We start from the raw sequence: 27,052 nt of genomic DNA, 5'->3' as shown, positions 1-27,052 counted from the left end.
AAACTATGTTGCACTTAAATCAGTTTATAAGAGACCCAATAAGGGGGAGTGGGCTCTGACGATCACAGTGACATTAAACTGTTTTTTCCCCACCAAGCTGGGCAGATTCATGCTCAACCAACTTCCCATCTGATTAAAGGTTTAAAATAAAATTCAAAGAGACTTTCTCAGCATTATCCCCATAGACTATAAATCTGCTGGTAAGGAAAAATTGGCTAAGGAGGCTGCAGAAATCAGCTCAACCAGCGCAGACTAGACTCTGCTCACATATTTGTACCTGTAGCAGCTGTAAAACAACAGGTGTAACCGAAATTAATGATGGGCCCTCTCAATTTGCAGGTATTTGTGCCAGTAAACAGCACACCTAAATGGAATGCAGCCATTATGAATGTAATGATTTAAACCTGTTTTTGGCCAGAGGAAATGTCTGGAGAGAGAGAGAGAGAGAGAGAGAGAGAGAGAGAGAGAGAGAGAGAGAGAGAGAGAGAGAGAGAGAGAGAGAGAGACAGACAGAGACAGAGAGAGAGACAGAGAGAGAGAGAGAGAGAGAGGTCTGTTATTTGTGTTAAGAGCAAACAAGACCAAGTGGATGTGTGTGAGGAGGAACAGATGGATGACAGCTGAGACAGTCACACACCTTTTTCTACTTTAATATTAACTGAAATCATCCTGACAAGAATGAAGCATCATACTCGGACTAAGGATACAGTCAGCGAAAATAAAACTCGCGTACACAAATTAGTCAACGCAGCATTTGATGTTCTTTAAGTCAACCTCACTGTGATTGTTGAGCCACACATAAAATTGGTAGAGCAAACTATTCCTCTGGCTGCTGATTTGTGTTCAATAAACCACCTCAACAAAAGTAAACACCACATGTGACAGATGGACTCCAAGATCTTCTGCTGCATGCTTATAACCACACCATGGATCCATGTTTCTGACCAGAACTCGAAGGTCAACATTAAGGTGCCGCCACACTCATTCGCTCCCAGGTCAAAGCTGAAGCCAACATGTCGGACAAACCAAAAAAATGTGTATATTATGACCTCCAGCTCACGTAAGGGATCATTCTCATGTTGAACTAATACAAATGGAGCCAAACGAGTCAGAACTTGGCACTGTGCTGTCGACCAGTTAAATGTTATGTTTCACTGCCAGATAACAAACTGCAGAATCAATGTTACATTTGCAGTCTGTGATTGCACTACTAAATATTTACTTGTCCTCCTGCGTAGACCCATGGCTTCACATCAGGTTCAGACCTGAGCGCTGGATACTTCATCAGCTACAGTAAACCGAAATCAAATCACCCAGCGCTCCATCCACTTTAAAGTTCCACTCACCTCCTCCATTCATTGTATTTAGTATCATGTTTCTTTTTAATAATGTTTTTTGATATGATTATTTTCATTTGTCTTATACTGTCTCCAGATGTACTTTTCTTCCTATGACAGATTGAAGAGCCAACTTATGTGTTTGTACCTTACAGTTATTGTATCTCTTGAAAAATGGTCTTGAAATGTATTTATATACATACAGTATATATATTTCCCACATGAGTTTCTTGTTGAATATTCCATTCGTATTCCAGTTTACATTCTAGAGCAAAGTTCCCCCGCCCATAAGACTTTTTTATGTTCGACGTCAGAGATTCCTTTTAAAATTTGAACTGAAGCAGTTTCTGTGCCGGTTAGCCATGTAACCGTGTTACATTTCAATGACTGTCTTGCTAACTATGACAAGTTATGACACAGTGCTTAGAGCTGAGTTTTTACACTCACTCGAAGCTGGACCATCCATTGCAAAGTACTTTCACTGCCGTATGTGTCGTGAAAAATGCAAAAAGGAATTCATTTTGCAATTAATGCGTATAAACGTCTACAACATTGTTCAATAATGAGACGAAGAATTAAATACTTCAAATGTCTTCGTCCAGTTATTGCTGAAGACAAGGGTACCCGTGTTTTTACTGGAGGCCATCTCCTGTGTTTGATCATAAGATCATAAATGAGTTCAATTAAACTAGAGAGCCTTTCCTCACTACTCCTCTGACAATGAGTCATCACTGAGGTAGAGCCTGAGAAATCCACTATCCTTCAGGTGAGCTTTACACTTGCTGTTCATCTCCGACACACGTCCAGTACTTCTCACAAACCCAGGACTGACTGGATGTGGCAGAATTTTGGTTCTTACCCAGACAGAAAGCTGCCAAAGCTCTGCAGGTCACAAGCATCCATCACCACATTCAGACAGCTGATTGTCCTCTCAGACGTCTGACCGTCCTGCAGGATAAACACAATGTAATTTATGTGTCTGACATCTCTCCCATAAATTGATTAAAGCTCAGCACATTGAATCATGAGTTTGTTTTGTGATTGTCATTTGAACATCTCATTCTCAGCAAATAAAATTAGTGCAGTTTGCCTAATATGATGATTATTCCATTTTCATGTGGAGGAGAAAGGCGTTTCACATCTGGGGAATAGCCAGATATCTTATCTGTGATTGGCCTCAAACATGTTACACCCTAACAAGCATCTTGAGGCTATGGGAGGATTCAGCTGACAAAAAAAAGAAAAAGTATTAATCAAATCTAGAATAAAAGATGAGAGGAAAATGTGTGTTTACACAATGAATGACTGTGTCATGTTGCATAACCAAACAATTTTTCTCTTTACCAAAACAAGCTTAAACTTTGGAGGAGATCTATCACATCATTGACATGAACCAGGCAGGGGGAGTGATTCCATGAACCAGCTGTTCTGGTCATTAGTCCAGTTAGTAGGAAAACCAAGAGGTTTCCACGTGGAGCAGGACTACGGATCACAATGGAACAGAATCTCACAACAATATAATTGCACAAACCATTTCACGCCTGCATTAGTGTTGTCATGATTTTTGGTTCGCTGTCTCAGTCAAAAACATGCTTTTGTGTGAAGTTAATTCTATGTCAGAACTCCTGTGTCAAAACAGCCAAACATTACAAACAACAAACACAATGGGGTTTCAAATTCAGACCACCAGCAACAAACAAGTGCATTTCATTTTGCAGATACAAAAATCTGCATTATGAGGCCAGCATCAAAGCATAGACACTGCTGGGAGAGACCAGAGATACTTTCTTGTAGTTGTAAGTCACGCCGTATTTGTTTCTGAATAAATATGTTGTGCTTTTTGTTTGACAGGTGCGTTTGTATAACCAGATGCATTGGTTAATTAATGGTGTTTTGTACAAGCAAACCAAATATAACACAGTTTGAGGTAGCAAACAATAATTAAGCTAAATGCTGTTTTAAAGCGTGTCCACACACGAAGTCATAAATACTGTGAGCTTGACAGCCGGGTATAAATCATCCAGATTCATAATGCTTATTAAGAAAATTACTGATGAAGTATCGATCAAAGCTGTTTGAGAGATTTAACAGAAATACGAAGTGTGCGAGAACCCCTTCACTCAACACACTTGTCAGCGTGTTCCAGTTCCTCTGATTTTCTCCTTGAACTGAACGGCAGCTGATTCATTTGGCAGGAAGTTACTTTGAGAACGCTCTTAAATACATCTCTAAACTTTATTCACTTTGAGGAGATAACATCCAAGCCTGAGAGGACACTGTTTCCTTTGAGAAAATGTGGTCACTTGTCTGATGAGATGACACTTACCAAACTTACTTTTGTTTGTTATAAAGTTTCAACAGCTAAAAAATGTGTTGGACTGCAGGCAGCAGCTAAGGTCTGTGGAACTGCTCGAATTCTGACCTGCCCTCTGATGCTGCATCAGTGACTCAAAGAGTAAAGCTCTCTGCCGCCCTCTGTTGGACAGATGAAGCGCGGCAGAATTTTTTTGAATTTTGGTTTTTTTAGAACGTTTAATAGTACAGACATTAAATGTTACTCGTTTCGGTCTGCCTGTCTGTGATGTCATCACCACGCGCCAGCAGCAGCGCAAATTTCAGAACAACAAAACGTAGCATGGCGGACAACAGAGGAGAAGCCAGCAAGCGAGAAAGTATGAAGCCACAATAGTGGTCCGGTGTGTGGAAACACTTTGGCTTTTGCAAAGATGGAGCTGTTCTAAAGAAATCGCTTGCTGTTTGTAGGGCATGTAAAAGCAAAAGTTAGCAGGTAAACCTCCTGTTAAATCAGCCAGAAGAGATTGAACTTTTGACTTTATATAATAATAATAATAATAATAATATCATGATATCTTATTTTTTTATGTTGCGAAACAAAAGCAGAAGCAGCAGGTAAACCTACTGTTGAAATGTTGGTTGCAGTCACTGTACTTTTATTGAAAATGTTCTGAATATTGAAAATGAGAGCGGAAAAGGTTAACCACTGTTAATTCTACCTGAAGTGTTGGTTGCACTTTATTCAAACCAAACGTTAATGTGTTTACCACTAATTGCTGTTTACTTGTTGTTTGTTTACGTCCATAATTAATTTATGCCTGATTCCCTTAAAAGAAACAACAGGAATCTAGGAAACTTCACCTGCACTGTCCAGTATCCAGGTGTTGATTTCAGTCACACTGGTAGAATTTTTGGCTTAAAAGTTACAGAATCGATTTCAAGTCACTGAATCGTTTCGGATCATATCGTTCTAGATGAGCCAATATCATCCTTGAATCGAATCGGTGACCACGAATCGTGATATGAATCGAATCGTTGTCAAAATGATTTGTTACGCCCCCATTAATCACCCAACTCCACGCAGGTAGGCAAAAGCAAATGGTTACGGAGGGAGCGTCTTCATCAACAAACAGGATGGTGGTTGTGTTGTTTGAGTCTGAGAACAGTTTATTTCAACATCAACTTGTGGACTCACCTTGACTTCAGAGAGACGGAACTCTACCTGGAACTCCAGCTCTGAGTAGTAACCTGATATGCAGATCTGCTGGACCAGCTTCCTGCCACCTAGTAAACACACGCACCCAACCAGTGTTAGCAGCACTTTATCACGTTACTGTGAGGGACCAATTAAACAGACGCCCTGTGGAGTTTTCTTGTAAAGAAGAAGAAGAAAACAGGTTGAAGCGCATTCAAGGTTTCTTAAGTTTGATATATGTTTTCCTCATTTTTTCCTCTTACACGTTGTCTTTCAACTAAACAATAAAAACAGGAAAAAAACAAAAACAATCCTACATAGAATTCATGAGCCAGACTAAGTAACTGCATTTGAACGTACACTGGAACATTTTGGAATGAGGCCAGCCATACGCAAACATCTGTGCTATGCTACATTCAAAATAGTGTCTAATTTACAAAATAAAAGAAGAAAAAAAACTTAGCAAAACTAGACCATCGAGTAGGACTGTTCAAAACAGCAATTGTGTTTTGCTTGGATTTTTAGCTGTTGTATAGATGCAGGGTTGTTTTTGTAGTTACACAATTGCACAAGCTGACACTGCAATTGAGATTCAGTGAACGGTGCAGCTCCAGCTTTGATTGATTCATCATGCTCTGCTATTTCCCTGTTTAGTGAACGACCCGTTTCATCCATAACATGACAAACGCAGTGAAACCAGCGCTGTGCTCTTACTGCTTTGCAGCGTCTGCGTGGTGCAACTGTTCAGAGTGATTCCATTCATTTGGGTCTGTCGCTGCAGATCCTCCGCCAACTCCTCCACCTCCTCCCTCAGCCTGGACAGCACCTCCTCCCTGCCTCCCGCCCCTTTCAGTCCAAACATACACGACCTGAGGCGCAGTAAGATAGATCGTTCACTTACTGTGACAACAGTTCAGTACATATGTTAACCCTAGAACACTAACGTCAGATGATTTTCACCCACACGATTCTTGCCGTGATTTTCAAGAACAAGTTCCCAGCTCTGTTATTTATTTATCTATTTATTCTTTGTCTGGAAATTTTCTCGTTAATAATTCCCTCTCCAATGATTTTGGAGCCTTTTTATAGGGTCCCCCATGGTACCTTTTCTCATTTTATGTGACATTGCATATTGGGAAATTTAAAAAGAAGAGAACTTCAATTTGGCATCCGGTGCATATTCTATCTAATACATTAGGCAAAATATACCTGACATTAGTGATGGTGTTACTAATGTCAATGTTACTGTTCTAAGGTTAACCATCTTTGACACATTCACTTAAGTGTACATGCGGGGAATCAGATTTTGAGGTACATAGTGTGAATGGGCAATAGCAGAGATTTAAAAATCCAAAACAAAAATAAGACTCACAGGGCGTCTTGCATGTGTCCACTGAAATGTAAAGTCAGGTCCTTGCTGTTCTCTTGCTGTTGGCGTTTCAAACCCGCAATTTCATCCCGCAGACTCTCTATCTGAGCCTCTAGCACCTTCACGTCCTCGGTGTTCTCCTCCATCCTGATAGTCACCAAAACACGGAAAAATATTTTGCACTTACAATGTAGAAGACATGAAGAGGGTCGAATGACAAGCACTGTTTCGCCAGTGACGTACACAACATGAACAAGCGAAAGAAACATTTTTTTTTGGTGATGATTTGAAAATAAATTGTCGAAACACCAAGGGGTGTAACGCTCAATAATCCCACGTGCGTTTTCCCACCACCCGACGACGAAAAGAATACCTGTCAAAGGCAATACAAGCGTGACATCTATTTTGGCTGTCCGAGTAGCAAAATTCGGCTCACGCGAGGTGAGTTTAGACACTTTCGTATCGAATAAAGCTAGTTTAGGGAACTAAACCCACATGTGTTCAACACTGTTATTCTTTCTGAATGGAAAATACAGCGTATGTTTCCCTCACCTGTTTCCTCGGGGTTTTTTTTTTTCTTCTTCGCAACGAAAACAGTTCGGAAGCTCGCGCTCTCTGGGCTGTACCACATCTTGTTTTGTCAGAGGGGGCAATAGACTGTTTCAGAATAAATAAAAGTATTACGCTTTTCTGCGTATATAAGCGCGGTTAGTAATATTGAATAAATGTCTTAAGAAATGCTTTAAATGCGAATAAGCGCAAAAAAAAAACGTTTTCGACAAAGAAATGCTTCGTGCCCCCCCCACATTGAAAGGTTGATTGTACCGGATGACCGGAGGTAACAAATTCAGTCAAATTGATGGCTAGACGTTTAACCTAACCATTTTCAAGATAGATAGATAACTAGCTAGCCCCCATTCATTATCCAAAAAATCGAAGGCACGATGATATGTGTTTATTCATTGTGAAAGCTGTTGTTGAACTCCCTTATGAACATGAGACAAAGTGGAACTCTTCGGTCCAGCGGAAACAAGGTCGGAGTGGAAACTCGGGCGGATTACAGTGTCGGACAAGTTTGTCGGTAACACCAGCTGGATACATGTGAGGTAAACACTTCTTTGGATTTTTGTCCATTTTGATTGAATCTTTAGCTTTACCGTGATTATGGCATCAAATCATTTATTCATGAATGTGTGTTTGAGTGCCAGTTGAATTGTAATTTTGTGGCGCCGCTTTGGCCTCCTTTAGGGAAGAGCTAGAGCTACAAGTTGGTAGCTTAAGTCATGTAAGCAGATGGCCAAACGAGCTAAATCGCTCTTGAGTCTTATTAATCCGTTTGGCTATTTTTTTCTTCTTTATTGTCACTTAACTCCAATATCCAGTTAAGTAGATGCATCAGGCAACAACCTATGCAAACTAGGCAATCTGCACAAGAGACTTATATTTTTAAAATTTGGTTTAAACTCTTCTAGAGGAGTGTGTCCACCATATTTATTTGAGTTGGATACACTGATATTTGGAGCATCTTTTAATATATATACAGGGAACGTATAGTCTGCACATACAGCCTCTAAAAGCACCACAAGTTTGAATAAAAACATAGTTAAAATAAATACATACAGCCATATAGTAGAATGCTTGAAGAGTTCCAAAACGTCTCTGTCATCGATTATGAAGCTCAGAATACAAAGCAAAAGCACATATAACGGGGTCACTTCAACTCACAAAAAATGTGTGATTTAGTGGGATTTGTAATTTTTACATTGGATGATGAGATGTTGTTGTCTAACAGAAGATGTTTTTGTGTCTCTGTAACCCCTGGTTTTGTCCTGATAAATGATAAACTCACAGACACAAAGGTTTTCAGTGTTTATAGAGGTACAAAGCGCTCACACTAAATCCTCAGATTCATCAAATTTAGATCCAACCGTCCATAGTCAGTTGATGGATGGATCATCTATCAGGTGGCTGACGTTTGTGTTTGTGTGGTGATAGTGTTGTCGTGGAAACTGCAATGCGACGACTGTACGTGGGTGGACTGAGCCACTCTGTCACCCAGAGGGATCTGAGGGATCGTTTTGGGAAATTTGGAGATGTTAAGGACGTGGAGCTCCGCACGAGGACGGATGGCGAGGGTGAAGAATTGACACACTGACCCTCCTGACAGCCACTATGACACTAACAGAGTTACAATTTTAGGTTCTGCAATTCTGTTTGTTTTAAATACATTTGAATATCAAAAACTTAGCTCACAGCATTTTTTTGTGCAACTTTACTATACTTTGTCTAAAATGTCAAAAGTCATAGCTTGTTACTTTGGAGTGTGCCACCAGTATTGATTCATTATACTCAAACAGATGAATATATATTTAGAGAAATTTAACACAAGTTCTTATTGGCTGTAGTCTGGCCTCCTGTTGCTACGCTATTCAGGTTGATTTTTCACTGAATTCAATTCAAGAAAATAGCTTGGAACAAACAAAATCTGAAAGTATGATTTGACATCTTTTGACTCCGCTAAAATTAAATATCTTATCAATCCACATTTTCATCTTTGAGTGAACGGTAAGTTTCAATGCTTCGTTTTGGTTGCTGTGACTGCGGTATTTTATGATGCAGAGCTTGTGCAGCGGCCGCCATGTGATCTGACTGTTGCTGTCCTCTTGCAGGCGTCCCTTACAAAACCTTCGGCTATGTTAACATCAACATTTCAGATGCAGACCTGAAGAAATGTAAGTGAGATGAGCTGCTGCAGGAAATCTTGGTGTGTCGTACAGAACTCAGATCTTCTGTCTTGACTTCTGTTGTGTTTCTTGTGTTTCCTCTGCAGGTATGACGGTGTTGAACAAATCCAAGTGGAAAGGAGGAACTCTGCAGATTGAACCAGCCAAGGAAAGTTTCCTGCACAGGTACATCAGTGTTCATGTTACCATTAAAGTATGTATAAAGTGTAATGTTAACATGATAGTTTCTGAACGAGAATGAGCTGTGAAGAAGTTGAAATAATTATCATACAATCAGTCCATTTAATTACAGTCGGAGCTGAAACTTACTATCTGCTGATTATTTTCTATTTCTAATTATTTTTAACAGCAATTTGGTTTATTTTTACTATCAAAAAAATTCTTGTCAAGTTGAGTTCAAGGTGATATCATTACATCTTTTACTGTCAAAAAATAAAATCCCAAAACCATAGATGCCACTTGTCAAATCTGAATATCCTCATGTTGCGAAAACGAGAGAATAATCAGTGTATGTACTAGAAATGTAATGGTTGCTGGACTGTACGTTGCGGTCGATATCTGTATTACAACCACCTGTAAATACTAATAGTGCAGTTGGTTGGAATTTGTGGAACACAAACTCGATGTGGAAGGAAAAAAAGGGTTGTTTCAACAGTTTGTGCTATAAAAATATTATGAGATGTTCTCTGAGATGAAGACCTTCAGCTTTTTCTGAACTGAAAACCGATTCCAGTGACATTTCAGCAAAATGTCACAAATATTCCACTTTAAGAAGCCACTCACTGACAGTCTGTGATAAAAGCTTCCCTCTAGCCACATGATTTCATGAGTTAGTGGTGTTTGTGTCTTTAGACTGGCTGAGGAGAGGCAGGCGGCGGAGGAGCAGCGTCTCCAGCAGCCTGAAGCTGAAGACAAGAGAAAGAAGCTGCTTGATTCTCTGAGCAAAGCCGGTGTGGAGAACTTCACCATGAAGGCTGCGGTGCCAGGAACAGAAATACCAGGACACAAGGTCTAGTTGTGTGTGTGTGTGTGTGTGTGTGTGTGTGTGTGTGTGTGTGTGTGTGTGTGTGTTATTTTCAGGAGTCAGTGGTTTGTTTCCCCCTATAACTTGTGATTGGCGCTATCAAATATTGATAAGAATAGCAGGCTGTTTATTAATTTCTTGAGTTTTTACTGACCGAGCTTAAGAAGGTGAAGTGTTTTCTGAGCTGTCTTTCTGTCCCCTTAGCATCGTGGCTGCTGATCAAGGTACCAACTGACTGTCTTCTCTCTGCTCTGTTTCAGGACTGGGTGGTCAGTAAATTCGGACGGGTCCTCCCCATCCTGCAGCTCAGGTGTCAAAAAGGCAATAGGGCTCGATCCCTGAAGTACGACCCGTCTAAATACAGCCACAACATCCGCAGGCTGAACCCACCCACTGCAGACCCGCTCACACCTGTCACCCAGCTCACCTGGGAGGTGGAGGGAGGAGATGATGACATCAGCAAGAAGAGGAGGGGAGAGTTCCCACCTTTTGAGCCATCAAGACCCAAGAAGAGTCGTACAGATGTGGTCAGCTCCCATCATGCTCCAGGCAGCACCAGGTATCAAGGTTTAGTCTTTGGTTTGAACGTCCTCTGTAATCCCCAAACCTTCTGTCTCCTCCATTTTGGAGTTTAATATTTTTTGTGATTGTTGAGCCTTTCATGTACGTGTCTGAAATTCACACTTCATCAAATTAGTATTTAGTCTTAAGAAAAGATTCTGGGGTTCTAAAAGATCACATTCAGCTCTAGAAGGTCCCAAAGATGGACGTTGCCTCAGGAACTTCATTGATTTCTGGAATTCTCTGAGCTTTGTTGTGTCATCTGAGATTCTTGGCATCGCAAGATAACCAATATCTTCCTAATAGTTTATGGAAGTCAAGAACTTAACATTGGGATTCAAAGATTTGAATGGCTTCTAAATTTACAAAGCAAAGATTTACATTTTGATCCCATTTCTGGGTTCTTGATCACAACCCCCCCAACAGTCTCTTCTTTTTGTTTCCTTCTTAGATTTTTGCACGTTATCAACTCGGAGAATCATCTCACCAATGGACGTGAATTACCGACCGACTGCAGGGCAGCTCAGAGGAGAGGAGCCCATTTACCAGACAGTGATGATGATTCAGACGAGGAAATCCGCAGGCTGGTTGCAGCTCAGCAGACGTCCCATGGTGCCCAGTCACAGGATGTGCAGGAGGATAACCTGGAGGTGGTTGGACTCGACTACTTAGTGAAGTGTGGAAACTCCCGGCAGCAGCAGACAGGTAACTGTTCCTAAATTACTTCATTTGTACCTTCAGTTTACACACAGTTGCCATGAAAGTATTGCAAAACATGGTTTCAGTATTGTGTTAAAAGTACAAATTGTGCAGTGTCTTGTTTTTCTTTGGGATTGTAGGCGATGAAGATGATTATGACTCCGCCGACACAGATGAGCTCTTTGCTTCGACGAAACTTCCTCCTCGTCCTCCACAAGAGAAACCTACTCAGCCAGCTGCTGACAGCGTCTCGGGAGATACGACAGAAAGGATGGGAAAAGTGAAGAAGAAAAGTCCAGCGGGAGAACAGGAGGATGAGTTTGTTTCAGCAGATTCCAAACAGCGCCTCAGTTCCAGAAAACTGTCTTTAGTACGGCAGGAACAGGATTCTGAGGAACAAGGCAGCAGATCTGAGATCCAAAGTATGAAAATGGCTGCTGTCTCTGTTGCCAAAACATCTTCTTCAGAATCAGATGATGATGATGATGAAGAGTCAGAAGCTGCTGACTCAGAATCAGACTCTGACTATGAAGCCATGTTTTCTAACGTCACCCACCTGGAAATATCCCTGGCTGATTTACAGAAAGTAGCTGAAGAATTCCAGAAAACTGAAGACTCGACTCCCATCAGCCCCAGACGAGAACTCGTGTCTGGGAATGGAGGAGAACCACGTGTTCCCAAGAAAGGCACAATGCCCGAGGAAATACTTGCCGCCCTCCTGGAAGATGACAGCAGCGAGGATGAAAAGAAGACAAAGAAAAAGAAGAAAAGAAAAGGCCCAGTGTCGAAGCCTTTGCCTGCCTTTCAGGGGACAATGGTGCTGAGTGACGAACCAGGAAGAGAGACAGAGAGACAAAAGAAGGAGGAGGAAAGAGGAAAAGTGGTGAAAAAACAGAAACTGGACCCCGAATCTCCTCAGCTGAACCACAGAGCAACTGACAAAATAACCAGTAGGATTCTGAGTTTCCAGGGGAGGATGTCAGAGAGTGGCAAGCAAGAGGGGTCACGAGTAGATGAGGAAGAGGAGAAGACAGGGGAGGCGGTGAAGAGCGCAGGTGCTCCAAAAGTTGTAAAAATGGACTCTGGGAAACCTGAAACTAGCTCCGCCTCTGCCAGTGAGGAGGATGAGCAGAGGTTGAAAGCCAGTCAGATAATTCTGACAGCTAAAGCTGCAGCGAAGACTGCACCTTCCTCCTCTAGTGAGGAAGACAAGGATCAGGAGGAAGAGACAGTGAAAGAAGCACCTGTTTCTCCTTCGCACAGTGAATCCACCTCTAGTGAGGAGGAGGAAGAAGAGGAGGAGGGGGAGGAAGTGCAGGCTCATCTCCGGGTGCCACTGGCAGCTGAGGAGGAAGAGGAGCGACAGAGGAAGGCCAACATGAGGAGGCTGGCTGCAGTTCAGCAGAAGCAGAAAGAGGCAGAAGAGCACAAGAAGCTGATCCAGGGAGCTCTCGCCAACCTGGTGGGTTCAGAGCTTAAGGAGACCCCAGCCGTTAATGTATCCTGATTGTAAAACATTCCAGATTTAAATTCAAGTGAAATAAAAGGCATGTAGGTAGAGATGGGCCCAAGAACCGGTTCCATCTGAATCACCTGCCCATGTTTTTTGGACACCAACGGTCTCCCAAACTAGTTTTGATGTCGCAAATGTTTACATCTCCAAAACATGAATCAGGAGTTGAGGTTTTCCATCACAGGATTATTAATAATCTTAATCTCCCTCAGGATGCTCCAACAACAAAAGCTGGGAAACACATAGTCTTTGGCTCTGATGACGAGGGAGACGATGAAGAGGAGCAGCCGACCACCTCACTAGTCACAGCATCAAAGAAGACCCTGCTTGAGGACAGCCAATCAGAGGACGAGGCCATGGGCAGCCAGGCGGCAGCCAATAAGAACGTCCCAGCCGAAGAGAGGGTGAGCAAGGAGATATGGATCCCGGATACGTTGATTATTTCGATTTTTTTTTTTTTTTTTTCATTTATTAAGACTGAAGTATGTGTGTGTATTCAGGTGAAGCTGAAGTCATCAGGCCCTCGGCTGTTCAGTGGCAGCGATGATGAGGAGGATGGGGATGAGGAGGAGGATGAGAGCCGCTTTGACATCAGGCCGCAGTTTGAAGGTCGAGCAGGACAGAAGGTGAGAGAAGCTGCTGCGTTCTTTCGGTTCTTACATGGTACATTTATCTCGTTAAGGTCCGCATCAGGGTGCGCTGAACATAAAATTATTATGTAAACAGAACATTAGACTGGTTAAAAAAACAAATAGTTTGACAAAGAAGGCTAAATTGCCCATAAGATCCGGTGCTAAAATAATAAAAGGCTTTTTTAAAGATGTGTGTGTGTGTGTGTGTGTATTCTATGTTTTTCAGCTGATGGAGCTCCAGTCTCGCTTCGGGACTGACGAGCGTTTCCGAATGGACTCTCGCTTCCTGGAGGAGGAGGAGGGCACTGAGGAGGGGGGGGCAGGTAAGGCTGTTTTTTAAGTGTGTGGTGGTTCGATGCACTCAAGCAAGTCCAAATGGTGTTAAGAAATAAAAATAATAATTGCTAAGTTGAGACCCGATAAATCTCGTGCCCCCCCCCCATAGAACCGCTAATGTTAGCCTGTGTTACTGACTGATGTCGCTAATTTGTGCAACAAGTGAAACCTCAGAGTGGGAAAAAAGTGATTGTTGGTGATTCAGAGAGGAAGAGGAGCGTGACTGAGGATGATGAGGCTCTGGAGGAGGAGAGGAAGAAGAACCTGTCCATCCTGCAGAGCGTTCTCGGCAGCAGCCAACAGACCTGCAGTAGCAAGACAGCCGGCAAAGCCAAGACCTTCAGGTCAGCCTCACACTTGCATGCAGAGTCTGAACTACATCAGCGTCCGATCTGGAACTCAGAGGAACACAATGACTTGTTTGGGGAAATGTGCTTATAGCCACTAGGGAGCAGAGACCCTCAGGTCATGCGTGACATTTACAATAACATATCTAGCTGGAACGACTTCCCTGACAGTGATTTGATGCAGCATCTGGAAGAGCGACTGTTGCTACTCATCATGGAGGACCTGGTAAGAGACTAGAGGAGGATTCCCTCTGTACAAAACTAGATCCTGAACCTGATCTAACCGATGACTCATCGCACAGGTTCTCTAGCACTTTCACCCTGCTACTATTCATTGTGCTAAGCTAACTAGCGCTCAGTTGGTCTCTGGGGTTCAGCTCCCTAATGGGTAAACAAGGGTTTCCAACTATTTGTCTGGTTCTGAGGAGGATGGAAAATAAATATATTCAAACCCCCCCCCCCCCAAAAAAGGCCTTTTTAATGTTTTTAACTCATTAAATGTGGAAAAATGTGTTTGCAGAGACGTTTCAGTGCTCCATTACGACCCCAGCAGAGAGGAACACTCTTCGTTTGAGACCAAAACAGATGAAACCAAGAAGGAGAGGTATGAACAGAGACTAGGAAGGCCCCGGCTCTCTGTCAGCCGCGTCACTGACCATTTCAGCAAATTTTACAAAGTAAATCTGACATTGATACATTGTTTCTGTCAGAATACCTTAAAAGTACCAAAAGTACCGAAACCAGCAACATGTTAGCGTCTGCGGCTCCAATAGAAGGAAATAGTCCATTTATTCTGGACTACTTCGAGTGACATCTTCAATTAGATTTTGGTACACAGATGAAAACCACCAATCAACACGTTAAGGTACTGCATGGTATCCTGCCTCTGAGCGATGTACCTACTCCACAGCAAGTCGGCCAGAAAGAAGAAGAGGGAGGAGGCTCAGAAGCTTCCAGACGTTTCTAAGGAGATTTACTACGACGTGTCTGGTGACTTGAAGGCCTTGTTTGGTGTGACCAAGAAGGACGAGGTCAGAGATCAACAGATGGTGAACTGGGACCAAGAGGAGGAGGAGGAGGATGGAGCAGGAAAGGATGAAGAGCAGCCACCACTTCCATCTCTGCTCTTCACCGATCCCAACACAGAAAAAGAGGAGTCGTCCGAGTTCAAATTCTCCTTCTTTAGTAACGACGCAGAGGCAGGAAGCGGAGCGACAGGTGCGTTAAGCCTCTGATGGTCATCTCAGACCAGCTGGGGTAGGAGGTGCTGTCGCCCCTTTTAAATATTTCTCTCTGTGTCTAGCAGATGAGTACAAGGTGGAAAACATCCAGGCACCAAAGGTGTCATGGCAGCAAGACCCTCGTTTACAAGACAGCAGCTCAGAAGAGGATGAGGAAGAGCAGGAGGAAGATGAGGAGAAAATATGCTCCTCCCCTAAAGCCACAGAGTGAGAATAATTTAAATGTGTGTGTGTGTGTGTGTGTGTGTGTGTGTGCGTTTTTGTACCACAGCTGTAACTAAATGTGTTTTGATTGACTAATATCTTTTAAAAAATGTCTTAAAATGGTCTAAATAATTGCTGTCATTTTTCAGAGTTTAGATTCTTTATTTTATGACACAATCAAAACACAGATATTTGATAGTTTGTGACGTCTTTACCAAAAAAAAACCTCAAAGCTTTTGAGACATTGGAACAAATGAACATTTTCCTGACTGGAATTGTTGGACGTGCCGTGTTTGGACGGAGCCTTGATGCTTGGCTGTGAGCTCCCTGAAGCGGAGCAGGTGGTTTGGCCGATGTCCTCTTGAGTGTTTGCTCCTGCTCACAGGGACGAGACGCCACCCAAGAAGCAGCTGTTCTTCTTTCACCCGGACGACAGCAGATTGACAGGTATGATGGAGGCGTGCGGCTTTCTGAGCCACCAACAGCCTGAGTTTTAAACCACTGCAGCAAGGGCGACAGACTGTTTTTGTACAATTTCTGGGACACATTTGAGGTTTAGGACATGGTTTAAGCTTCAGGCCAGAGCTGGGTTTAGGTCCAGGTTGGGGAAAGACTTTGGGCTCAAACGAGAACTGCTTCCTGCTATACTCAGTCGCCATCACCTCTTAAGGAGGAAAAAGAGACAGCTAAGGTGAAATTATTCCCTCATAATTTATACTTTTAAGGGATAAGCTCATGTCAGTTCTCTTCATGTAACCCCTCATCGATTTAAGTTGAAGCTGGAAGAGAGGGAGACCTCCAGTAGAGATCAGAAGCTGATCAAGTTGATGTGTGTGACCTAAACTCTCCTGCCATCCACTATCAGAAGGTCCTCGTTGGTTCTGCCGTTCTTCCCAGCTGGAGGAGCAGAGAGAAGAGTGGGAGGGACGGAGGAGCGCGCTCAGACAGGTACACCTCACCTGACATGACACCTGTGGCTGGTGTTTGGTTGTAGAACGTTTCTTAAAGTGTACTCTAACACATGAGATGTTCTAATTCTAGTAGTCGATTCTATGTAGTCACTGAAATACACTCAGGGGTAATTTTAGTCCCAGTTCTCCGTAGAACAGCAGTTATTGGTCAGAAATTTCACTTCTCAAGGCCAAACATGGCTAATATTCTCTTGTACTCGATCTACAGCTGGTGAAAGAACCCACCCCCCCCCCCAGCATATACTGAGTAGTAATATTGTAGTAATATTTACAGGGTTGTTCAGTTTTAAACGGGATTTATACTTGTAGCAGAGGGTGAACGAGAGTTCTGATTTGAGGACATGAACCAATCCAGAGTATAAAACTTATGTGTCTTTCTTTTAATGCAGGAGTACCGCAAGAAGCACAAGGATGCCCGCAGGAAACTGAAGTCCTCCCAGAGGAGCTGAGGATTATGGGAAGTGGAGTTTGTTTCATGTTTTTCCCCCTCACTGGTCTGGACTTGAGGATCAAGAGCCTATTGACTGAAAGCTCTGGATGAAGATCAACAGAGTATTTTTTAAAATTTTAATAAATAATACAGAGATATTTTTGGTTTGAGATTCCTATTGAATGGGGATTTGTTTTTTCTCAGTCACCATGGAGACATGGCTGCCATGACTGTCAGCAGCCACGCAGCCCTCAGAGGTGTAGGCACAAGAAATATGCCACCACGGAAGGAAAGAAATGGAAGAAGTCAAAACAACACGTATCAGAAAAGACGCAATAACAAGTACCTTTTCTGTGTTTGACATTTATTGCTGACTGTACTTGACCATGTTTTTTTTTTTTTAACTTGTCACCTGTGGTCCCCCGTGTTTCATGCCTCCCACCTGTGTGACTCTGGCTGACTTCAGTAGGTCAAAGTCACAGACTTTATTGAGGGTTTGTTTTTGTGCAGGACACCTGATTTAGACTAACTTGTAGCCCTGCAATAAAGGCACACCTGTAAAGATTAGAATCATTCTGGATGATGTGCAGTTTGTAGAGGTGTTTTGGTCATATTCAGTTTAGGAGGAGTTTTTTTTTTTTTTGCCTTCCTTATTAGATTGTAATTACTTTCGGTCTTGAAAACACTATTATTATGAGTTTTAACGTGAATGTTTTTTAGTCGCGGACGTACGTTCTCAAGTGGTTTTATTTTGAAGTGTGTAACCGGAAGCTCCGCGTGCTGTCCAGCCATCCATCCTCTGGAACGAACAACAAGTGCAGAAGTGATCAGAAGCTTCAGAACTCCAGCATCAGGACCGGACGGAGCTCCAACTGACGGGAGGGAAAACAAACAAACAAACAAACAAACAAAACTCGTTCATGGACGTTTTTTATCTCCACAGTCAAATGTTTGTAGCAGCGCGTGTCCGTGGACAGAAAACCCCCTCAGCCCAGCGGTAAACATGAACCCGGTTCTCTTTCTTTTGCTTCTTTCCCTCCGGACGGCTGAGCTCCGCCACGTCCACCTCGCTCCACCGGCCCGGGGGTCCCTCCAGGGGTCCGTACCGGCGGAGGTTGCTGGTTTGCAGCCGGCGGAGGGAACGGAGCGGCCACGCCACCCGGAGAAAACTTCTCTGGACTGGGGTGAAAGTCCCAGTGTCCCGGATTTGAGGCGAGTCGCCCGAGGGGCCAAAGATGGATCCTTGAGGAAGAGGGACCCCCCGAGCAGCCACGACGGGTACTTCACCACACCGCGGGCTCGCCGGCACACCGCCGCCCCGCCGGGCAACTCCTCATCGGGCGGGTCCGGGCTCCTCAACCCGCTCTTCCCGGTGACCGACGGGTCGTACTGGGCGTACGCCGTCATGCTGCTCGCGCTGCTGCTGTTCGCCGCGGGCATCGTGGGCAACCTCGCGCTCATGTGCATCGTGTGGCACAACTTCTACCTGAAGAGCGCGTGGAACTGCATCCTGGCGGGCCTGGCCTTCTGGGACTTCCTCGTGCTCTTCTTCTGCCTCCCCGTGGTCATCTTCCACGAGCTCACCTTGAAGAGGTTGCTAGGAGACCTGTCGTGCCGCCTCGTGCCCTATCTGGAGGTGAGGAGTGTAAAAAAAATATATATATATATATATATATACATATATATATATATATATATATTATATATATGTATTATATATATATATAAAATTTTTAAGTTTAAAACTTTTCATCCTGGTTTCCTCCGAGCTCAGATGGAAGAAGCCAATAAAACAAAGAATAAAATCGTGAAACGACACTCCCAAAGCCGAGCTGTCACGTCAGTTTAAAAAGTGGAATTAGGATTTAACTGTCAACTCCTGTGTCTCCAGCTCGTTGGCACCTTCTATAAATCCAAGCTTGAGGTCAGTAAAAGTGAACTGCGACAAACTCGAGGTCTGTCAGCGCAACATTTATGGGATTTTTTTTTACTACTTCTGTGGAACTAAACTGTGTTTTGCGCAGTAAAGAGAGAGAGAAATGTTCCTAAATGTTGCATCTTTCTTTGCCTTGTTTTATTTGAACATCTCCCTAGAAAAGATGCTGCAACCTGACAATTAATCGGTCGAAGTCGGTCAGCAGCTGCTGTGAGTTATTTCATCATCTCTTTTCCGAGTTAACTCAGGTCAAGTTTGTTATTTTTGTTGTTGTTGTTTTAATTTCCCCCCCTGAAACCAGGATGTAATGGAAAAGTAAAAGCGACAGATGAAACTGTAAAGCTGACCAATCTCGTCCTGCCAGTGGAGCGCCACCATCACGCTGCTGTGGCGTCCCTGTGTGTGCAAATGTTTTCCAGTCTGAGGGGTCCGGGGCCGCAGTCAAAGGCCTGTTCGTGTCTCCTCGGTTTCACCGAGTCTCCACACACAGGCTGTTGTGAGCCGTTGGGCCCAGCTGACCTGCGGGAAGCCGCTCTCCTTCCTCGGGCTCTGAGACCCGAACAAACCGACGAGAATAAGACTGACAAATCAAGAAGGAGTTCAGGGCCTGCTGGGGCTGCTGCCCCCCCTCCTCCCCTCCCCAGGCTCAGAGAAGCCCCCCCTCAGTACGCAAAGATAGAGACGAGTTGTGTCTGGAGGCTCTGAGAGTTCAGGAGAAAGAGCAAACTTCTCGTTTTTCGTGCGCGTTCACGGACAAAGCGAGGAGCGCACGGCGGGCGTTCGAGCGCGTTCGAGCTCGCTCAACTAATTGGTGTTTAATCCGGACAACAGACGCCTGTAGAACGGCACGACGGCTTCAGGGCACCTCGTGAGGAGATGAGCTGTAGTACTGTGTAGTAGTAGTAGTAGTTTACAGCAGTATGTCATTATAAAAGAGGAGTAGCTCTCAAAGTAGAGCTCCTTCGTTCTTTTGGCTGCTGGATTTTCATCGCTCACCTCCGTTCGTCTTATTATCACGTTTCAATGTGGACACGCACTTAACTGACCTCTTTTCTGCATCACCCCCCCCCCCGCCATTCCCTGATCTATTTTGATGCTAATGAACGTCTATAAATTAATTAATGTTTGTTAAAATGCTGTGTTTTAGTGCTGTTTGAAGCAGGTCGGCCTGTCAGGCTCCTTCTGTGCTCTGCTAGCGCGACCATTTTCATGCTAATTCGAGCCCTGTGTTAATTATCTGGAGTTGTGTCTTAACTGTTTGAGCTCATTAAACACTCACAGAGGGAGGACAAGTCTCTCTGATGATAATCTGTGTTCCTGGCCAAAGCTGCAGACTTCATCCAGCACAAGGCACCCAGACGCGTCTCGGGCCTGTAGCTGCACAGTTGTTCCAGCATAATGGCTCTCTATTCCCACTGTGACTGCTTCCTTGTTTTTGTCCTCCAAAGGTTAAACTGTTTTACTGCCTGTAGTTTGGAACAGCTTGCCTCTAGTTTAGCGCATCAATGCGGACAAAAGACTTCAAATGCTCAACAAAATATTCAGGAGAAATCTTAAAGAGGGATTTTCTGACACCAATTTTTTTTTTTTCCCCTCCCAGTACCGATTCTGGTACCTGAACTTGTACCAAGTACTGATCTGATACAAGTGTTAAAAATATACATAGCAACATTATTTTCCTCATTGTGACTCGTGTAAATCTATCCTGCTGTCGCGGGTTCGGCACTCAGCTTGTTAATAATTAACTTTTTTTTTTTTTGAAAAGAGAGAGAAAAAAGTGTAGTTTCACTTTTAGAAGTGCTCCGTGATCTAAAACAGCTGGGAGATGTAGTTTTTGCCAAAAGTCACTCAAACAGGAGAGGAGCAGCACATTTGTCGGGGACGAGCATCAGCATTCAGTGGACGGAGCCGTTTACTTTCGGCGGTCGCGTACCGAAAAATCGAATCTTCCTCGCCGCTGTGTGAACAGCAGTGGAAGCGCATCACAACTTCCTGTGAAGGCTTCTGTTTTGGAGCAGTGAAGAAGAAATGATTTCCTGCAGTCAGAGGTCACTGAGCCGACCGTTTCAGAGCTCATCGTACCAGAATTTCCCCTTACACTTCCTGCATTCGCTGCCAGTGTCAGAAATGTTTCTGATGTTCGCATCTGAAGTGGAGCAAATACTACTTGGACTTGGACTTGGACTTGGTAGACCAGGCCAGAATCTAGTGCTTCTCTCCCACAGCAGGAAGCCCTCAGGGTCGAACCTGAGAGCTGGAGAGCAGTTGTCCTCGCTCTCGGGGGGGGGGTTAAGGGTTCCCTCCTGTGATCCAGAGACATTCGGTTGAGTTTGTTTGACGTAGGATTGATCTGAGAGACGCTCCAGCACCACCAAGCCTGCGAGGGATGAGAGTGCACTCACGCGTTGATAGGAAAGAAGAACACCTGAGGCATCAGTACATCCGGGATTCATCATCCTGTCCTGATGAATTCTGACATTGTTTTTGAAAAGTACTTTTTTAAGTAATATTAGAGTGTCATCAATAAACTGAAAACCCTGAGGGGGCCTCACGGGGTCCACGGCTGCCAAACCGGTTCCTCACAAGCCGACACCTCCTGTTTTCTTATTAATGTCTCATAACTGATGTGTGAATGTTTTCTTCATGAGCGCGTCTCTCCTGTCTCTGGTCAGGTGACCTCTTTGGGTGTGGCCACATTCAGCCTCTGTGCTCTGAGTATTGACCGCTTCCACGCCGCCACCGGTCCCAGACCCCTTCACATGCCGAAGGTGGAGTCCTGCCAGTCCATCATATCCAAGCTGTCGGTCATCTGGATGGGCTCAATGGTGCTGGCGGCCCCCGAGCTGCTGCTGTGGCAGCTCCTCCAGGAAACCGTCGGCCAGCCGTCGCTCCCGACCGACCTGCAGCAGAGCCACAGCGGAGGGTCACTCATGGCTGCCTTCAGAGCCAGAACAGACTCGTTTGTGGTTGATATCTGCGTCCGCGAGCCCTCTGTGGAGCTCCCAGAGAGCATCTACTCGCTGGTGCTGACCTACCACGAGGCCCGCATGTGGTGGTTCTTTGGGTGTTACGTCTGTTTGCCGCTGCTCTTCACTCTGGCCTGCGACTTGGTGACCAGGCAAGTGTTAGGTCAGCGTGTGCAGCAGAAGCCCAGCAGCGAGAAGGTGACCAGCAAAGCTTCCTCCTCCTCCTCCTCCTCCTCCTCTGCGTCTTCCTCATCTTCCAAGAAAAAGCAGCATGTTCGGGAGCAGAGGCTACGCTCTACTGTGATGGCGCTCACCATCTTGTACATCTCGTGCAACCTGCCAGAGAGCATCTGCAACATCACGCTGGCCTACATCTCAGCCTCGGTGTCCGCCGCGCTCCCGGCTCTGGCTCTGTCAGCGCTGGCTCTGACTGGACAGCTTCTGCTGTTCGTGCGTTGCTCCGCCACGCCGGTGCTGCTGCTGTGCCTGTGTCGCTCGCTGGGCCAGGCCTTCATGGACTGCTGCTGCTGCTGCTGTGACGAATGTCTACCCGACGGCAATTCCTCTTCATCCTCCTCGGGCTCCACCGCCGCCACCTCCACCGTCTCCTCTCCCACATCTCTCTCTCCACCCTCGCTGTCTCCCTCCAGCAAGGAAGAGACCACAAAGAGTGTGTTGGTCATAGAACCAGCCGTCTGCTACGACCGGGCCAAGGACTCTTCGGTGGCTATCGGGACGCCCTGCTGAGGGCCAGAACTGCATCTTTCACTCATGATAAACCTGGAATAGTCATGGAATTAGAAAATAGCAACTTCCAGGCCTGGGATTTTTTTTTTCTTTTTTCGGAAAAGTAAATAAAGCCAGAAAATTTTGGAAAATTGATTCACAAGTACCGTACATGGAAGTGATTTCACTAAAGCTCAACAGAGAAAAAATCTCCTTGGTTACTGGTATACACGTTTGTGTCGCATCAGACCACTGGGCTTGGCAGTGATTTTAGTTCAATACGCGCTGGTAAATTTTGACATGAATTTCTCTGTTTGGGTCTCAAGTGTAAACAGATGTTTCCGAGAGTGTTTGCGTGGAAAAGCCACGTAACCGAATCAGAGCAATTGCGTAGCAAGGCTTGTCATCAGATGTCACTTCGTTTAGATCATTACAAATTACTTTTAGTCCTGACAGCTTCGTATCCAGCGAGTTGGAGGCTGAGACTTTGCAACACGGTGACGCGGACAGTGTTCATTGAGCTGTCGACATTATTTTTAGCGTTGATGTCAAATGATGAAAGTATAATGTTAGAGGATTTTCTCATTTTTTCTTCAGTTTGTGAAAACTATAATTGTGACTCTACGCACAAAGCCCATTATTTTCCCAGTTTGGCGCTGACTATGTTCACAGGCCTGCACAGAGCCCCGACCTCAGCTCCGTCCAACACCTCTGAGAGCAACTGGAGCACCAACTGCGGGCCAGAACTTCTTTATCCGTCAAAGCATCGGCGGCCAAACTCACCAGTCTTCTTGTGGCCAAATGGGAGCAAAACACTGCAGCCAGGTTCCAAACTCTGGTGGAAAATCTTCCCAGAAGCCTGGAGGCTGTCAGAGCTGCAGAATAATGGCCGTGCTTTTGTTCATGCTATGTGGTGTATGAGAATAGCGCTCAGGTGTCATGTCGTTAAAACCACTTTTTAATGCAGTAAAAGTAGTTTTGATGCAGGTAAAACTCCCAACTACTGTGGTGAAGCAGGAAGTGGGTCAGTAATCTGTGACGTGTGTTTGTAAAGGACTTGTTCTCCTTCACCCCGCCCCCCTGTTAACTGTGTGTAACCTGTTCCCATCCCGCCTGCTCGTGTTTCCTCACACGTCCACGCACAGATCTCAACTCATACTAATCACTGATAGAAACGATGGACAGAAGAATCAAGGTGAAACCCACATTGTAATCAGTCAAATAACCCTTAACTGTAGTTTGAGCGATCCGAGAAAGTGAAGTCACCGTAGGCGTAGAGATTTGTGTGACGGCATTTAGACACAATACAGAGTCTGTGGATTAATCCCTTTATCGTAGGACTTGTTGCCGTTACAGTTTCTGTGACGCGCAGGGTTTGTTGTAGTTAATAATGTCTAATGCTCATTCAGGGCACTAATGTTGGTACTCGTTACGTACTGTATAGGATAGGAAACTGGAACTCTGGATGGAAGACGCTTCAACTGAAAAATCTGAGACTTAAGACGTTTGAGCTGGGTTTTCTTTTCTTTTTTTTTTACTTTGCTGTTGCTGTTCATGTGTCTCACTGTCTCTGTGTCCACAGGATGCACCTGGGTCGTCCGTGTCTGCGCGCGCGCGCGCGTGTGTGTGTGTGAGTGAGAAACTGGCAGCTGAGGTGCATCCTGTGCTGACTGCAGGTCCAAGACAGTTGAGAGATCGTCAGAGAAATCAGCGCTGCAATTACTGTAATCAAGCAATGGAGTGTAAAGTTTTGTACTTGTTTTATAACTTTTGGTTTAGTAAAGTTCCAATTTCCTACATGAGGCGTTTGCTTCAGCTGTCGTTCCTCACCAGGTGTCATGTTTTCAAGTGGTGCATCTGATATCCCAGGAAAATCTTGATGTCCACTGGGATTCAAGGGTGAATCCAGAAGATTCACTCTGGTGGTCACAGTTCCCATCCATCCTTTTTCTAGACCCCGTGCTTGTACCAGGGCTTGAACCCAGAACCCTCTTGCTGTGAGGCAACAGTGCTAACCACTGCACCCGCGCGCTGCCCGGTCACTGTGTTTTAAATTTAATTATTTTCCTTAAAGCATCTTTAGAACCTGGAGGTAATGTTAGCCAATGTGTCAACTGAGAGAGGCCTAATTCCCAACTCACACCAGATGTGCTGAAGTTCACTATAAAATACTTTCTGCTATTTTTCTTTGAGTTCATCAAGTGGCCACCCACTGCATGAAAACTTTAAATTGATTTTACAAAAAATGCCAGAGCAAAATAAAGAATTCTCTGTTAGACATGGCTGCGATGTAAGTTCACTTGTCGGCTGGCGTTCTGGTCAGGTTCAATCAAGTCTGCCAATCATGAGCAGACAGAGAAGAAAAGGATCAACAACAATGGAATGAGGTATTTTTTGACGTAGGTAATAAAAAGAAAGTCACTGAGAGTGACTTCATGAAGTCTTAAAAGCTTCACGTGTGGATTTGTGCGATCCGGCACTGCAGAGATGCCTCATGTCAACGCGGCTCTCCTCTGGGGGGGAATGCTATGCAGCCAGCCGTGTTCCCAACACCCACTCAAGGAGAAAGCTGTTCATGCTTGACTGTGACTCTCCTTTCTGTTATTATTCAATTATTGAAGGTCACAGCTTCACAATAAGTGTTGGCCTTTGAGTTTCTGCAGACATAATGAGCACAGTTGCTCTGTGACCAGTTGCTGGGGAGCGCAGACAAGAATTCCTTGTTCAACCGAGAATTTCCAGAGCTTTCCGGGATTTTATTTTTGTTTTAATACTGTTGATGTACTCAGTGTCTCGGGCCTTCCCCCTGACAGAAGATTGTAGGGTGTAGACACTTATCCTGTCCACTTGGAGATAAAAAAAAAAGAAATACGCAGGTGAAAAGAGCATGTTTCAAACTAGCTGAAACTGTCATTTATGAGTTAATCCTGGCTGGTGATGTTCTTTTGAAAACAGGTACTGATGCAGTCAACCCAGGGACATAGATGGATGTTGTCGTCTTTTATTTTGGACATAAAAAGACAAGGGCGTGATACTTCCCGTTCAAGCCATAAATTGTGAAAAATGCTGCCGCGGTGTTCAAGGAAAATCTTCGATTATTCCAGGTTGACATTTTGTTGTATATCCAGAGGAACCACGGCCAAAACAATAAATACCAATATAGAATAAAACATTAAATCTGAAGGCATCGTTTAGAAGCACGAAGGGATTCCTGAGTCTGTTGGTCCTCCATGTAGGGAGACATCAACTCAGCATCAACTCCCTGGACAGAGGAGTCAATCATAGATGAAGCAGGTCGAGAACCTCATTCTTCAGATTCATTTAAGTTTAAAGAGGCACAACAACTCCTCCACGACAGCAGCGATAAAAAAAAAGGCAGCGCGGACCCTGACCGGATGGGGTGAAAGAGAGGGACAGAGAGAAGAGGAGAGAGACTGACAGGCGGCAAGGCGACGGCAGAGAAAGAGACCGACAGACGCGGACAAAGAGGGACGAGGAGACGTAGACGCACAACAGCAAACGACAACGATTTAAATTCCTACATCTACCACCACCACCGCAGCAACCATCTCGCGCATAATGCGAGCATGAGAGTATCAGTTTTCATCAAGTACCATCTTCACCAGCTCCAAGCGCATACTCGTGAGTACCTCAAAGACAAAACACACTTTTGGCGAAGTATCCATTTTAAGGTGAGCACCCCAACTACGCTATACCACCTGTTGTAGGCTAACTTTTAAGGTAGGGGAGTCCCAGACTGACCTGAGCTCAGTCCCCGCATCCAAGAGGAAGCAAACCTCTCCTATGGTCTGACCCACAAAGAAGAGACGGACACCCGTCTACTCGACACAAAACGCCTCGTTATGACCCGAAACCCACAATTAATCAGATAAAGATGGGGGATGATTTAGGGATCTTTTTCCAGCTTACATCATTAAATCTTAATGTGTTATGTTTATGGGGGGCCACCTGGAGCCCCTCACAGATGTGAGCGGGCCCCTCACTCTCACGCCTGCTGCTGCCGCTGCCGCTGTAAGTTGAGTCTTGGTTCCTTTGAGCTGAAATATTTGTGCTCCCACATCAATGTGCCTGGGCAAAGAGAAGGAGGAGGGGAAGCTTCAATAAGGCCTGCTTTGTTCAGGCGTCCCCCTCTCTGGCTCAGAGAGAGAGAGACGCTTGAACAAAGCTGCATATCAATCGCCATCCACCAAGGGAGTTGCTAAGCTACACAACACCCACCTCCTCCCACCAGCTGCCCCAGTCTCTGAAGACAGAGAAGAAAGAGGGCTGAGATGCAGGGGAGGAAAAAAACTGCTGCGGCCCACCCAGATAAGCCAAAACTCACACTCCTCTCTTCTCGGTTGCCTTGGTGACCGGCTCAGACAGCACGGTGACCCGAGTTGGCAATATGGCCCTGACAAAACCAACATGATCCCAGGTTTGAACCCGCCTGAGGCCCCTGCGTGTTCTCTGCCTGTTCCTGCTGCGTTTATGTGGACTCCCTTGGGGACCTGGACGAGGGAACG

The 27,052-nt window shown here is 44.7% G+C and overlaps 3 protein-coding genes across 7 annotated transcripts in view; 2 read left to right on the top strand and 1 right to left on the bottom strand.

The window, feature by feature from the left end:
- The window catches only part of cenpp (centromere protein P), an 86,072-nt gene extending 79,252 nt beyond the window's left edge, over nucleotides 1-6,820 (bottom strand). Inside the window, exons 1-5 of one of the 2 annotated variants that reach the window (XM_086200166.1) lie at nucleotides 6,749-6,820; nucleotides 6,200-6,343; nucleotides 5,542-5,696; nucleotides 4,828-4,916; nucleotides 2,197-2,285 (exon numbers count right to left, since the gene is read on the bottom strand). In XM_086200166.1, coding sequence (XP_086056292.1) covers nucleotides 2,197-2,285; nucleotides 4,828-4,916; nucleotides 5,542-5,696; nucleotides 6,200-6,342 — 476 coding nt within the window. In that variant the 5' untranslated portion in view covers nucleotide 6,343; nucleotides 6,749-6,820. The other variant, XM_086200165.1, reaches the window with a different exon arrangement.
- A 264-nt stretch (nucleotides 6,821-7,084) lies between these two features.
- nol8 (nucleolar protein 8) lies at nucleotides 7,085-17,371 on the top strand. 4 transcript variants are annotated; one of them, XR_015112179.1, is made up of 19 exons: nucleotides 7,086-7,302; nucleotides 8,192-8,331; nucleotides 8,866-8,928; nucleotides 9,027-9,105; nucleotides 9,793-9,949; nucleotides 10,225-10,523; nucleotides 10,977-11,230; nucleotides 11,365-12,686; nucleotides 12,950-13,141; nucleotides 13,238-13,363; nucleotides 13,596-13,692; nucleotides 13,911-14,049; nucleotides 14,573-14,656; nucleotides 14,963-15,270; nucleotides 15,356-15,500; nucleotides 15,883-15,944; nucleotides 16,363-16,445; nucleotides 16,858-17,020; nucleotides 17,103-17,371. XR_015112179.1 is itself a non-coding variant. In XM_086200160.1 (18 exons), exons 2-18 carry the CDS (start codon nucleotides 8,211-8,213, stop codon nucleotides 16,915-16,917), a joined length of 3,591 nt encoding a protein of 1,196 aa, XP_086056286.1. In that variant the 5' UTR covers nucleotides 7,086-7,302; nucleotides 8,192-8,210; the 3' UTR covers nucleotides 16,918-17,371. The 4 variants fall into 4 exon arrangements, 3 of the variants coding, with proteins under 3 accessions (XP_086056288.1, XP_086056286.1, XP_086056287.1); XM_086200160.1 differs by having other exon boundaries at nucleotides 16,858-17,371; XM_086200161.1 differs by having other exon boundaries at nucleotides 7,089-7,302; nucleotides 15,359-15,500; nucleotides 16,858-17,364.
- Nucleotides 17,372-17,487: 116 nt separating this feature from the next.
- On the top strand, nucleotides 17,488-24,907 carry gpr37l1a (G protein-coupled receptor 37 like 1a). The gene is made up of 2 exons (XM_086200163.1): nucleotides 17,488-18,534; nucleotides 21,507-24,907. The coding sequence occupies exons 1-2, from the start codon at nucleotides 17,608-17,610 to the stop codon at nucleotides 22,545-22,547; spliced, it is 1,968 nt and encodes a 655-aa protein (XP_086056289.1). The 5' UTR covers nucleotides 17,488-17,607; the 3' UTR covers nucleotides 22,548-24,907.
- The last annotated feature ends 2,145 nt before the right edge of the window (nucleotides 24,908-27,052 follow it).

This window comes from Aulostomus chinensis, chromosome 3 (genome assembly GCF_037954235.1).
Source record: "Aulostomus chinensis isolate RoL2024-O1b breed Wild chromosome 3, RoL_Achi_v1.0, whole genome shotgun sequence".
Lineage (NCBI taxonomy): Eukaryota > Metazoa > Chordata > Actinopteri > Syngnathiformes > Aulostomidae > Aulostomus > Aulostomus chinensis.
This window is presented reverse-complemented; position numbering and strand designations above follow the sequence as displayed.

Coding starts and splice junctions, on each gene's coding strand:
- nol8 (XM_086200160.1), top strand. CDS start 8,211: ATGCGACGACTGTACGTGGGTGGACTGAGCCACTCTGTCACCCAGAGG. Junction 12,687..12,949: donor AGGGAGCTCTCGCCAACCTG/GTGGGTTCAGAG, acceptor AATCTCCCTCAG/GATGCTCCAACAACAAAAGC. Junction 16,446..16,857: donor GGAGGAGCGCGCTCAGACAG/GTACACCTCACC, acceptor CTTTTAATGCAG/GAGTACCGCAAGAAGCACAA.
- gpr37l1a (XM_086200163.1), top strand. CDS start 17,608: ATGTTTTTTAGTCGCGGACGTACGTTCTCAAGTGGTTTTATTTTGAAG. Junction 18,535..21,506: donor GCCTCGTGCCCTATCTGGAG/GTGAGGAGTGTA, acceptor GTCTCTGGTCAG/GTGACCTCTTTGGGTGTGGC.